Raw genomic sequence first — 14,326 nt, 5'->3', positions numbered from 1 at the left:
TTTTATTAGATCTTAGGGTATTTTCCTAAAATGCAAGTGCTTTATTTATATATTTATTTATTGGAGAGAGAGTGAGAGGCAGAGCAAGAGAGAAAGACAAGAATGGTGCCGGCCGTGGTGGCACACGCCTTTAATCCCAGCACTTGGGAAGCAGAGGTAGGAGGATCGCCGTGAGTTCAAGGCCACCCTGAGACTACAGTGTTAATTCCAGGTCAGCCTGGACCAGAGTGAGACCCTACCTTGAGAAAAAAAAAAAAAAAAAAGAACGGGCATGCTAGGGCCTCCAGCCACTGCAAGCAAACTCCAGGTGTATGTGCCATGTTGTATATCTGCCTTATATGGGTACTGAGGAATCGAACCAGGACCAGGGTCCTTAGACTTCACATAGGCAAGTGCCTTAACCCTTAAACCATCTCTACAGGCCAGCAAGTGCTTCCATTGTCTGTTTATTTGTTGTTTTCCTTTCCTTTTTAAGAAATATTTTATTTATTTGCAGGGAGAGAGAGAAGTGATACAGAGAGAATGGGTGCACCAGGGTCTCCGGCTGCTGCAAACGAACTCCAGATGTGTTTCCCACTGTGCATCTGTCTTTATATGGGTACTGGAGACTCAAATTCAGGCAAATGACTTAGCCACTGAGCCATCTCTCCAGCCCTGATATTTGCTTTTCGAGGTAGAGTCTCACTTTAGCCCAGGCTGGTCTGGAATTCTTAATGTAGTCTCAGGCTGACCTAGAACGAGTGCTGAGGATAAAGTTGAGCACCACCACATCCAGTACAGTGCTTTATAAAAAGGCTCAAAATGAGTGTAGTGGTATACACCTTTAATCCCAGCTTATCACTTGAGAGGCAGAGATAAGAGTTCAAGGCCAAAGTCTGGCGTGGTGGCGCATGCCTTTAATCCCAGCACTTGGGAGGCAAAGGTAGGAGGATCACCGTGAGTTCGAGGCCACCCTGAGACTCCATAGTGAATTCCAGGTCAGCCTGGGCTAGAGTGAGACCCTACCTTGAAAAAGAAAAAACAAACAAACAAACAAAAAAAAGAGTTCAAGGCCAGCCTGAAGCTACATAGTGAATTCCAGGTTAGCTTGGCTAGAGTGAGATCCTTCCTCCAAAATTAAAACAGACCAAAACAAAAAGCAATCAATGACCAGAGAGATGGTTCAGTGGTTAAAGGCACTTGCTTTCCAAGCCTGGCAGCGTAGGTTTGGTTCCCTAGTTCCCACAAAGTGGTGCTTGAGTCTGGAGTTGCAGCTGCAGAAAGCCTTGATATACCCATTCATATTCTGTCTCTCTACCTCAAGGAACCAAATAAATATTTAACAATAAAAGGAAAAGCAGCCAATAAACAGAGCTAAAATGCTAGGGTCCTCGCTCCATAGGAGAATGCACTGTCTGAGTTAGTGAGGCTCGTGCTGACCCTCAGCGTTGCATCGAAGGCAAGAGGAGTAAACAGGAAGGCTGGATAGACTCAGGGGATGAATTGCTTTCTCTCATACAACTTTTTTCTTTCCCAATCAGGACACTTTTTCCCAGGCTACCTTGGAATGCACTGTGTAGCTCTGGCTGTCCTCAAACTCAGGAGGATCCTCCCACCTTCACCTCCTAAGTGTTGAGTCCCTCTAAGACTGCCACACTTCGCGTCTACCACTAATCTTGAATGAAGGAAGCAATTTGGAGTGGGGAGGAGGAGAACTTTTTTTTTTTTTTAATTTTTTTGAGGGAGACCCTTGTTTGGGGGTTTCGGACCATCCCATAGGTGATTGTGCAGCTAGTTACTGCTTCAGTAATTGCATTAAAGAATTAAAGAGCCGGTTCTCAAGATGGGAGCTGGAAGCGCAGTGCAGAGCGGAGCAGGTTGTGTTGTGGTCTCGTGGCAGGCTGCTGAGGAGAGGCTCAGTCCAATGGGGACACCTCAGGTTTGCTTCTCTGGGAGATTATATTAAGACGCTTTATCTATGACAGCGGTGCTCAGTCAGCACACACCTTACCACAGGGAATCAGTTCAGTATGTTGGAGCAGCAACTGTAGGTAGAAATGATTTGTTTTCCCCAAACATGTACACAGATTACTTTGTAACTGGTAACAGAATGGCTACTGTACACACAGCATAGCCTGCTCTTTGCGGAGATGTATCGATTCCTAAAACACAAAAGCCACCCTCATCCTGGGATTGAAGGGAAGGGCACTGGTGATTAGCTCTGTGCAGATTGATTTTTGCCCTGTGGGGGTTTCTTTGATACTTGTAGAAACCAGAGAGATCTGTGACTTAGAAAAATTAAGCCACCTGTATCACAATGATCATTCAGTGTTGATAGCATCTGAGACATTTCCTGAAGACTTCATTCTTGGGTTAGAAGATTCCAGTGGAGTTGAGATAGGAATTAAATTTTGAAATACTTTAGTCTTTTTATGTATTTATTTGAGAAAGAGAGAGAGAGAATATGTGTGCGTGCCAGGGCCTGCAGCCCCTGAAAACAAACTCCAGACTCATGTGTCACCTTGTGCATCTGGCTTACGTGGGTCCTTTGTCTTTGCAGGCAAGTGTCTTAACCCTAAGCCCTTCCTACCACACATGCTTTAGTCTTTTATTTTTATTTATTTATTTATTTGAGAGCGACAGAGAGAGAAAGCAGCAGATCGAGAATGGGCACGCCAGGGCCTCAAGCTACTGCAAACGAACTCCAGACACATGCACTCCTTTGTGCATCTGGCTAATGTGAGACCAGAATCGAGCCTGGAACTGGGGTCCTTAGGCTTCATAGGCAAGCGCTTAGCCACTAAGCCATCTCTCCAGCCCTGATTTAGTCTTTTTAAACACTATTTTGATGAATAATGTAGTAAAACTACAATCTATGGTATAGTCACAAAACATCTTAATACTACGTTCACTATTCAAAAATAATGGTAGTTAGGATTCTGTAGCCTTTCCCTTTGTTCTATGCTTAGGCTTGGCTTGTAGGAAGAAAGATTGAAACATTTTTTATTTTGTTATGCTTTTATCAAATTCAAACTTTATTCTTGGTTATAGTATTGTACTTTAGGGTTTTTTGCATATGTGTATGTAGAGTATGTGTGTGATGTATGCACTTGTGTGTGTGCAGGTGTGCATGCCCCATGCACAAGTTGAACAGACATCAGAGGAGAATGTTGAGTGTCCTTTTATCACTTATCACATGTTTCTTTCCCTCTCTCCAACACCCCTCCCTGCTGACTAAGGCTGTTGACATGTTTGGTGGCTGTTGCAGTCAGGTTCACATTGCTGGTAGAAATCACCCAACCAAGAGCAGCTTCTGGGAAAAAGAGGTTTATTTTGGCTTACAAGCTCAAGGGGAAGCTCCATGATGGCAGGGGGAAATGATGGCATGAACAGAGGGTGGACATCACCCCCGGCCAACATAAGGTAGGCAATAGCAACAGGAGAGTGTGCCAAACACTGGCATGGGAAAACTGGCTGTAACACCCATAAGCCTGCCCCCAACAATACACTCCCTCCAGGAGACATTAATTCCCAAATCTCCATCAGTTGGGAACCTAGCATTCAGAACACCTAAGTTTATGGGGGACCCCTGAATCAAACCACCACAGTGGCCATGCTTGTTATGTGTATCCTGGCGGGTTGAACTTGCAGTCTCCAGCCCAAGAGACGCTTATGTGTAAGTGACAAGCACTCTTTACCACTAAGCCATCTCTCCCAACCCTGTATTTTAGTTTAGCTTTAAAATACATTGTTTTGGGCTGGAGGGATGGCTTAGCAGTCAAGGCATTTGCCTGCAAAGCCAGCGGACTCAGGTTCAATTCCTCAGGACCCACGTTAGTCAGATGCACAAGGGGGTGCATGTGTCTGGAGTTTGTTGTGGCTGGAGGCCCTGGCAGGCCCATTCTCTCTCTCCCTCTTTCTCTGTCAAATAAATAAATAAAATAAAAATATTTTAAAAATAAAATACATTGCTTTATGTTTACGAATTACTTCACTTATAATTTATATAAAATAAAGTAATAATTATTTAATAATTTAATAAAAGAAATGTGTGGTGCACACCTTTAATCCCAGCACTCAGGAAGGCAGAGGTAGGATCGCTGTGAGTTCAAGGCCACCCTGAGATTACAGAGTGAATTCCAGGTCAGCCTGAGCTATTGTGAGACCCTACCTTGGGGGGGAGAAAAAGTTAAACCTTTCTGTTTCTTTTTTTTTTTTTTTTCTTTTTTACTTTTTCGAGTTAGGGTCTCACTGTAGCACAGGCTGACCTGGAATTCACTATGGAGTCTCAGGGTCACCTCGAACTCATGGCAATCCTCCTACCTCTGCCTCCCGAGTGCTGGGATTAAAGGTATGTGCCACCACGCCCGGCTTCTGGTTTTTACTTTTTAAAAAATAATTTATTTAGTTACTTATTTGAGAGAGAGAGCAAGAGGCAGATAGAGATTGAGAATGGGCGTGCCTGGGCCTCTAGCCACTGCAAACAAACTCCAAACACATGCGCTACCCTGTGCATATGGCTTACATGGGTACTGGGGAATTGAACTTAGGTCTTTAGACTTTGTAGGCAAGTACCTTAACCACTAGGCAATCTCTCCAGTCCAGACCTGTTTTTTAGTTTTTTTTTTTCTTAATTTTAAAAAAAAAATTTATTAGCATTTTCCATGATTATAAAAAAATACATCCCATGGTAATTCCCTCCCTCTCCCCCCCCCCCGCCAAACTTTCCCCTTTGAAATTCCATTCTCCATCATATTACCTCCTATCTCAATCATTCTACTTACATATATACAATCTCCTCCCTTCCTTTCTCTCCCCCTTTTTTTTTTTTCTTCAAGGTAGAGTCTTACCTTAGCCTGTGCTGACCTGGAACTCATTCTTAGTTCCAGGTTGGCCTTGAACTCACAGTGATCGATTAAACGTGTGTACCACCATGCCTGGCTATTATTGACTGTCCCTTTTTTTTTTTTTTCTTTTCAAGGTTGGGTTTCACTTTAGCGCAGGCTAACCTGGAATTCACTTTGTAGTCTCAGAGTGGCTTTGAACTCATGGTGATCCTCCTACTTCTGCCTCCCTAGTGCTGGAATTAAAGGCATGTGCCACCACGCCCAGCCAATTAATCCTTTTTCAAAATATCCTGTTCATATTTATCCAGAGGCAGAGGTAGTAGCATCACTGTGAGTTGGAAGCCAGCCTGAGACTACATAGTGAATTCCAGGTCAGCCTGGATTAGAGTGAGACCCTGTCTCTACAAAACAACCGTGAGGCTGGAGAGTTGTCTTGACAGTCAAGGCACTTGCCTGTGAAGCCTAAGGATCCACGTTCAGTTCCCCAGTGCCCACCTAACCCGGATGCATATGGTGGTGCATGCATCTGGAGTTCTTTGCAGTGGCATGGTGGACCCAATCTCACTCTCTCTCTAATAAATAAATTAAAAAAAAAAAAAGATTATCCTGCCTGAGCTTCCTAGTGATGGGCTTACAGGTATACTCCTCTCACTTCTAGCCTTTCCCATTCCTCATTACATGCTTGATATTTCTGTGTGAGATCTCATCACAATAGCTCTTTCATCTGTGTTTCTGCTGATACTGTGATCACAATCTCTTTGGTTATCTCTAAGATCGAATCTTTCTCAAAAGCTTTCCTCTTCTGAGTGCTTTTTTGAATGTCCTAATCCTCCCACTATATCAATTTAGGCTTTTAAAATTTTGTTTAGGAAGACTTTATTTCAGCATCCAGTTGGAGGTGACAGTCTATCTATGTGGGGAAGGCAACGGGAACATGAAGCAGCTGGTCACATGTGTCAACAAGCACAGAGAGATGACTCGAATCAATTTAGACTTTCTGAAGTATTTCTTCAAATCCTTCCATCTTCTGCCCCTTACCCAGTTCTAAAGCTGCTTTGTATTCTTGGGTATTTACTACAGTGTTTCACTTAAAAGAACCAAATTTTTGTTTAGTTTTTCGAGGTTGGGTTTCACTTTAGCTCAGGCTGACCTGGAATTCACTATGTAGTCTCAGGGTGGCCTCGAATGCAAGGCAATCCTCCTTCCTCCTGAGTGCTGGGATTAAAGATGTGCGCCACCATGTCTAGCTAGAACCAACTTTTGTCTTAGACCATTCATTCAGTACATTCTTTTGCAGGGAATTGTCTTATTTCCATACATAATCTACACTTACAAAAATGTTAAGTTTGGGAGTATAACTAAGTTATAGATCATATGCTTAGCATAGGTAAGGCCCTGGGTTCAATTCCTAGCACAGAAACACTAGAGAATGAAAATGTCTATGACCTCACTCACAAGAGTAATTGACATCTAGGTTTGTGTTGCCTGATGTTTTAGATACAACACTCTGAAACTCCTTCCTCCTCCTTTTTCTCCTCCTTTCTTTTTCTTCCTTCTTCCTCCTCCTCCTTTCCATCCTTCTTCCTTCTTCTTTTTGAGACAGGGTCTTACGTAGCCCAGACCAGTCTGGAACTCTGTGTACCTAAGGCTGACCTTAAATTCCTGGTCCTCCTGCCTCTTATCTCCTGAGAGTTGGGGTAACAAGATGTGTTCCAACACCCTTGATTCCTATTTGTCTTTATTCCACCTTCCCTCTTTTATTTCCTTTAGGTCTCCAGGAAATCTAGAGAAGAACCGCTATGGGGATGTGCCCTGCCTGGACCAGACTAGAGTGAAGCTGACAAAACGAAGTGGCTATAGTCAGGTAGGAGATCAAGGTCTTTTTTTTTTTTTCTTGGTGCAATGCCGGGGGTGGGGGGAGGGTGTCAATTTCCAGGTAGGGTTTCACTGTAGTCCAGGCTGACGTGGAACACACTGTGGAGTCTCAAACTCATGGCAGTCCTCCAACCTCTGCCTCCCTAGTGCTGGGATTAAAGGTGTGCGCTACCATGCCCAGCTTTCAATGTCATTATTTTTGGAACAGTGAGAAATTAAGTCTCTTCAGACGTGAAACTTACTACAGTAGAATAAAAATGCACTCTAACTGGTCTGGAGAGATGGCTTAGTGGTTAAGCGCTTGCCTGTGAAGCCTAAGGATCCCGGTTTGAGGCTCGATTCCCCAGGACCCACGTTAGCCAGATGCACAAGAGGGCATATGCGTCTGGAGTTCATTTGCAGTCGCTGGAGGCCCTGGCGTGCCCATTCTCTCTCTCTCTCTCTCTCTCTCTCTCTCTCTCTCTCTTTCTCTCTCTCTCTCTCTCTCTCTCTCTCGCTGGCTGTCGCTCTCAAATAAATAAATAAAAATACCAAAAAAAATTTTTAAATGAACTCTGACACCAGAAAGATAATATTTGATTTCTGATTTCACTAGATAGTAGTCCAGTCTGTGACTAGACAAGTTCCTTAATGCCTACTTCACAGCATTGAGAGGTAAATGAAATTCTTTATGTGAGTGCTGACTGTACAGTCTTCTATTGCTTGTGTGGTGTGGTGTGTGGTATATAGTAGGTGCTCTTATGGCATCCCAGGTGCTTGACTGTGTTCGCCAGAGGAACAGCCGCTGTCATGCTCCATCTGTCCCTCATAGGCCTGTTCTCATTTGAGCTGGAGTCTCTTCTGTTCCTGGAGCTTGCCGTTTTTCCATAGCTCTGGTGATTTTTGGGTTCTGTATGGCACTGGGCTTACATACACTTGTGGCTATTCCCAATAGTTATGTTTTTAATCCTGGGGATTAAGTTCCAAATAGTCTTTATTAATTTTTTTGGTTTGTTTTTCCAAGGTACAGTTTTTCTGTAGTCTAGGCTGACCTGCAATTCACAGGTTGGCTTTTTTTTTTTTTTTTTTTTTTTTGAGGTAGAGTTTTGCTCTAGTCCAGGCTGACCTGGAACTCACTATTTAGTCTTAGGGTGGCCTTGAACTCAGAGCAATCCTCCTACCTCTGCCTCCCAAGTGCTGGGATTAAGTCATGCGCCATCATGCCTGGCTTCAGGTTGGCTTTTAACTCACAGTGATTCACCTATCTCGGCTTCCCGAGTGCTGGGATTAAAGACATGCTCTGCTAACCATTTTTTGTTATTGTTGTTTGTTTGTTTGTTTTTTGTTTTGGATTTTTGAGGTAGGGTCTCATTCTAGCCCAGGCTGACCTGGAGTTCACTGTGTCATCTCAGGGTAGCCTCGAATTTACAGCAATCCTCCTATGTCTGCCTCTCAAGTGCTGGGATTAAAGGTGTGTGCCACCACACCTGGCAAAATATTTTTTTACAAATTAGCTGGGCATGATGGTGCACATCTTTAATCCTAGCACTTGGAAGGCAGATCACTGAGTTAGTGGTCACCCTGATACTCCATATTGATTTCCAGGTCAGCCTGGGCTAGAGTAAGACCCTACCTTGAAAGTCAAAAATAAAAATAAATAAAAATAATTTTTAAAAAAGTTAGCTGAGCGGATCCTTAGACTTTGCAGGCAAGTGCCTTAACTACTAAGCCATCTCTCCAGTCCTAACTTTTGGTTTTTAATTTTTTATTGATTTTTTTAAAATTTTATTTGAGACAGAGAGGGAGGGAGGGAGAGAATGGGCATGCCAAGGCCTCTAGCCACTGCAGACAACCTCTAGACACATGAGCCACTATGTAGTCTCAGGGTGACCTCGAACTCACAGAGATCCAACTACCTCAGCCTCCTGAATGCTGGGATTAAACGCGTGTACCAACAAGCCTTTAAATCAAGGAAATCATTTCAGATTTTCAAACTTAATGGAGTATATGTTCTTATAGTAAATCCATATGATTTTTTGAATTTCTCTTTTATCTGTTGAGATTGTGCCTATGAGAATATTCTAGTAAACTTGGTAGAACAAAATACAGGCAAATTCTAAAATTTAACTAAACAGGTATACACATTCAGTGAAAACCAGCACAGAGTATTTATGCAAGGGTAGGTATTATGACAAACAGATCATTTAACAAAGTCACAGTCCCTAAGGATGTGTGTTGCCCCAAACCCTTAATCCTGTCAACTGGGAGGCTTAGATTTCTGTTCTGTAGAGGATTCCAAGGTCAGCTTGTGACCGAGTGAGCCCTTGCCCCAACAAATGACAGAAGAGGAATCAAAGGCACTATAAATCAGGAAGCAACAAACGACAAGCCCAGTATATAGCTGATTTAACAACTGTCTGGGCAGAATTTAGCCTCAATATCCAAGACCTTGCAGTGCCTAGCAGTATCTGCACAAGACCCTCATAATAGGAGAAAAAGATGATGACATCAAATTAAAAGAGAGACTAATGGAGAGAGGGAGATGATATGATGGAGAGCAAAGTTACGAAGGGGAAAGTGGAGGAGGGGAGGGAAATACCATGGGTTGTTACCTGTAAATACAGAAATTGTCAATAAAAAAATATATATGTATTTTAAAAAATGGCAAATCCAACCATCCATCAGACTTAATACATAATTTACCCTGACATGGAAGGTGCAATTAGCACTTCCGATGAAAGCCTACATACTAGGCTGTTTTGGAGGGTACTGACCGGGTGTAGTCCCAGTTACTTCTTGGGATGGCTTTGGTCTCAGCTATGCTGCACACCTGCTTGAGTCCCTCTCCACTGAACTGTGGGCTCAGGTAGGCTGTCAGGGTCTCTGCTCTGATCGCCTGTGCCGGGTGCTGTGTAGGTGAGCTCTCTTCCCCAGGTCTCTCATGCTGGCTGACGCTTGTGCTGTGGATGGTGGCTAAATTTCTGCTGTCGTTACCCAGTTGGTCCCTGTCTTTCTCCCTTCACGTTTCTTGAGTTTGCTAAGAGGCTGAGGTGAGTGGGAAAATCCCCCCACCTGGCTTTTACTGCGGCTCAGGCCGAACCTGGCAGACACAACCACACAGAGCTGGTGCCGCTGCTGCTGGAGCTGCTTCTGCGGTCTCTCCTGCTTCCCTGCTGTGGTTGATGATTTCTTACGCACCTTCACTTTATGGTAGAGAGTGTATTTTGCTAGTTTTGTTTGTTTGTTTGTTTGTTTTGCTTTTTCTCCCCTAGGCTACTTTGGCATGGGTCTTATGCCACCATCTTAACTGGAAGTCCTCCCAAGAGGTTTTAATCCAGGCTGGTTTCAAATACCCAATCCTCCTACATCCCTCCTCACTTCTATCCATTTCACTGTCTCTCCATTCAGTTCTCAACCAGCTATAGTATGTATATTAGGACTCAAAACTATAGCTATAACAACCTTCTTTCTCTCCCTACCGTCCTCGCTGTATTCTTCCCTCCTTCTCCACTTTCCTTCCTATGATCTCAGTGTTTAGCCTTAAAATGAAAGGCTCTTGAAAGCTGTGTGTGTGTGTGTGTGTGTGTGTGTGTGTGTGTGTGTGTATTCATCCTGAATTAAAGGAGTTGGCAGAAATTTTGTAAGTTTTATTTATAACTGATATGGAGAGAGCTGGGAGTGGTGGTACACACCTTTAATCCCAGCACTTGAGAGGCCGAGCTAGGAGGATCAACGTGAGTTCGAGGCCACCCTGGGACTACATGGTAAATTCCAGGTCAGCCTGGGCTAGAGTGAGACCCTACCTCAAACAACAACAACAAAAAATGATGTGGAGGGCTGGAAAGGTGGGTTAGTGGTTAGGGTATTTGCCTGCAAAGCCTAAGGACCTTGGTTCAGTTTCCCAAGTACCCATATAAATCCAGATGCAAAAGGTGGCACATGTGTCTGGAGTTTGTTTGCAGTGGCTAAAGGCCCTGGTGTACCCATGTACCCATTTTGTTTTCCTTTATTCCTTCCTCTTTCTCTCTCTCCCTCTCTGGCTCTTTCTCTGGCTCTCAAATAAATAAATAAATAAATAAATAAAAACATTAAAAAAAGAAAAGAGAAAGTATGGGTACACTGACCTCTTGTCACTACAAATGGATTCCAGATGGTGTGCCAATTTGTGTATGCTTGCTGGTTTATCCAGGTTGTAATATAAATCAGCACTTCTAATTATTGCCAAATAAAATTTCATTGTGTAGAAGATGTGTCACATTTTATCTGTTAGTAGGAGCACTTTCGTTTAATTCCCCTTTTAGCTTCTTTGAATATTTTGTGTATATTTAACCATTTTTAATATTTTATTCATTTATTTATTTGTAAAGAGAGAGACTGTATGCACCCCTTTTGTGCATCTGGTTTTATTTGGTTGATGGGTATTCAAATCCAGGTTGTTAGGCATTGCAGGCAAGTGCCTTAATCACTGAGCCATCTGTCCAGCCCTGTTTAACCTTCTGTTGTTGTTTTCAGTATAGGGTCTCACTGTACTGGGTCAGGCTGACCTAGAACTCACTTTGTACTTCTAGGCTGACCTCGAACTCACAGCAGTACTCCTATTTTTGCCTCCTTAGTGCTGGTTGTTAGTTTATTTTTGGGGATTTTCGAGGTGGGATCTCACTCTAGTCCAGGCTGACCTGGAATTCACTATGCAGTCTCAGGCTGGCCTTGAAGTCACAGCAATCTTCCTACCTCTACTTCCTGAGTGATTAAAAGTGTGTGCCCTTTAAACCACTTGGTGCATCTCTATGTGGTACTGGGGAATCGACCTTTGGTTGTTAGGCTTTGTAGGCAAGCATGTTAACCACTTAGCTATCTCTCTCACCCAGGAATTTTAGTGTTTGGTTTTTTTTTTTTTTTAATGTTTTGTTTATTTGAGGTAAGGTCTTGCTCTAGCCCCGTCTGGCCTGGAATTCACTATGTGGTCTCAGAGTGGCTTTGAACTCATAGTAATCCTCCTACCTCTCTAAGTGTTGGGATTTTAAAGGTGTGTGTCACCATGCCTGGCTTGAGGCTTCGATTTATTTTATTTTATTGAGTTATTTATATTTTTTGGGGGGGTGTTCAAGGTAAGGTCTCACTCTAGCCCAGGCTGACCTGAAATTCACTGTGTAGCCTCAAGGTGGCCTCTAACTCTTGTTAGTCCTTCTACCTCCTGCTGAGTATAGGGATTAAAGGCATGCACCACCATGCCTGGCCTGGTTTAGAGTTTTTACATGTTTTTATTTATTTATTGAAGAGAGAGTGGGTATGGGTGCTCAAGGGTCTCTTGCCATTACAGATCAACTCCGGATGCATGTGACACTTTTTCCATCTGGCTTTATGTAGGTACTAGGGAATTGACTTTGGGCCATCATGCTTGGCAAACCAGTGCCTTTAACCATTGAGCCATATTTATAGCCCAAGAGTTTTATAGTTTTAATGTCTTATACTTAAAAAAATTTTTTTTTCCCATGTAGGGTCTCACTCTTTCCCAGGCTGACCTGGAACTCACTCTGTAGTCCCAGGCTGGTCTCAAAGTCACAGTGATCCTCCTTTAATTATTTATTTATTTAAGAGAGAAAGACTGAGAGAGACAGAGAGAAAGAATTGGTATGCCAGGGCCTACAGCCACTGCCGTTGAAATCCAGATACCTAAGCCATGTGGCTGTGCACATGTGTGACCTTGCACACTTGTGTTACTGTGCACCTATCTGGCTTCCATGGGTCCTGGGGAGCAGAATATGAGTCCTTAGGCTTCTCATGCAAGCACCTTAACTGCTAAACAATCTCTCCAGCCTTTTTTTTTTTTTTTTTTTTTTTTTGAGGTAGGGTCTCACTCTAGCTAAGGCTGTCCTGGAATTCACTATGTAGTCTCAGGGCGGCCTCAAACTCATGGCGATCCTCCTACCTCTGCCTCCCGAGTGCTGGGATTAAAGGCGTGCGCCACCATGCCCGTCTCCAGCCCATTTTTTGAAAGAAGGTCTCAATATATAGCACTTGGTGTCCTGGAACTCATTGTAGACAAAGGTAGCCTAAAACTTGCATTGATCCTCTTGCTTCTCCCAAATATTGGGATTATCGTTATGCACTACAGTGCCTGGCTATGTTAATCTTCCTGTATAATTAGGGGGCCAGCTTGGTTTTATATCTTGATTTTTCAAGGTAATGAGTCCCTCTAGCCCAAGCTGGTCATGGTACTCACTCTGTAGTCCCAGGCTGGCAATCCTTCTACCTCTGCCTCTCTGGGATCAAAAGCCTGCGCTGCGACACTCGGCCTGACTTTTTGTAGAATGATACCCAGTGTCCCAGCACCATTTGTTGGAGTGAAGCCAATACTTTGCACAGCACTCTACCACTGAGCTATGCCCTCATCTCCTTTCACTACCTGTATAGGTAAATCAGTGTTTTTTCCCCCAGTGCTGAATTGGACCTTTCACTCCAACCTTTTCTGCCTCACAAGAAGAGAGTACCACACCTTGAGTTGTACTTACGTAATACACTTTATGACCCCAGTGGTAAATCCATGTACCTGCAGTAACAGCTCATTTTTATCATTAGACAGATTATATTAATGCCAGTTTCATGGATGGCTACAAGCAGAAGAATGCTTACATTGGCACACAAGGTAAGCTGTCTGGCTTCTGGATCTTACCTGTTGATTTGTGTGGGGTGTGTGCATGTGTATGTGTTCATGAGTGTGACACTCATGCCATGGCACATGTGTGGTGGTCAGAGGGAAAATTGGGGCGTCAGTCTTCCCTTCTTGCCCATATGTGTGGCTGTGTGGCGCCAGGGTCAGGTACTGACGCCAAAGTGGCACAGGCTTTATCCACTGAGCCGTCTCTCTAATCTCTGCGGGTTGCTTATGTGCCACACGCACGCCGGGAAACGCACAGTGCCCTCTTGCGTTCACTTCCTGAGTGTTGGGATTCAGGCTTGAGACACCATGCCTGGTTTCAGATGGACTTTATTTTTAAGAAAAGGTAAAACCTGGAGTTAAAAAAAAAATTTATTTAACACACACACACACAGAGTATGAGTGTGCCAGGGCCTCTTGCCACTGCAAACGAACTATAGACACAGGTGCCATTTTGTGTGTCTGGCTTATGTACTGGGGTATTGAACCTGGTCTTTCAGGCTTTGCAAGTAAGTGCCTTTACCACAGAGTCCCCCCCCTTTTTTTGGGGGGGGTTTCGAGATAGGGTCTCACTCTAGCTCAGGCTGACCTGGAATTCACTATGTAGTCTCAGGGTGGCCTTAAATTCTTGGAGATCTCCTACCTCTGCCTCCCGAGTGCTGGGATTAAAGGCATGCGCGACCACATTCAGGCTTCACAGAGCCATTTTTTTGAGCCCCAGATAGGGTTTTGTTTCTTTTTTAAAGATTCATTTTTTGGTTTTTTTTTTTTTTTTTTTTTTTTTTTGGTTTTTTGAAGTAGGGTCTCACTCTAGCCCAGGCTGACCTTGAATTCACTATGTAGTCTCAGGGTGGCCTCAAACTCACGGCGATCCTCCTACCTCTGCCTCCCAAGTGCTGTTTTAAGTTTTCAGTATCAGGGATGTTTTCCCCCCCAACCCATGGAGTGGGCCTCCAGCCCAATTGGAGGGCAGTTGGTTTCCACCATG

The 14,326-nt window shown here is 43.7% G+C and overlaps 1 protein-coding gene across 1 annotated transcript in view; it reads left to right on the top strand.

Annotated features, from left to right (window-relative positions):
* The window catches only part of Ptpn9 (protein tyrosine phosphatase non-receptor type 9), a 94,557-nt gene that overhangs the window by 70,509 nt on the left and 9,722 nt on the right, over window positions 1-14,326 (top strand). The window contains exons 8-9 of the mRNA XM_045160382.1: window positions 6,597-6,690; window positions 13,260-13,326. Of these exons, the coding sequence (XP_045016317.1) occupies window positions 6,597-6,690; window positions 13,260-13,326 (161 nt within the window). The remainder of the gene's footprint in view (window positions 1-6,596; window positions 6,691-13,259; window positions 13,327-14,326) is intronic.

This window comes from Jaculus jaculus, chromosome 10 (genome assembly GCF_020740685.1).
Source record: "Jaculus jaculus isolate mJacJac1 chromosome 10, mJacJac1.mat.Y.cur, whole genome shotgun sequence".
In the NCBI taxonomy this organism is placed as follows: domain Eukaryota; kingdom Metazoa; phylum Chordata; class Mammalia; order Rodentia; family Dipodidae; genus Jaculus; species Jaculus jaculus.
The sequence above is the reverse complement of the archived record's forward strand: the minus strand, read 5'-3'. Positions and strand labels throughout refer to the sequence as shown.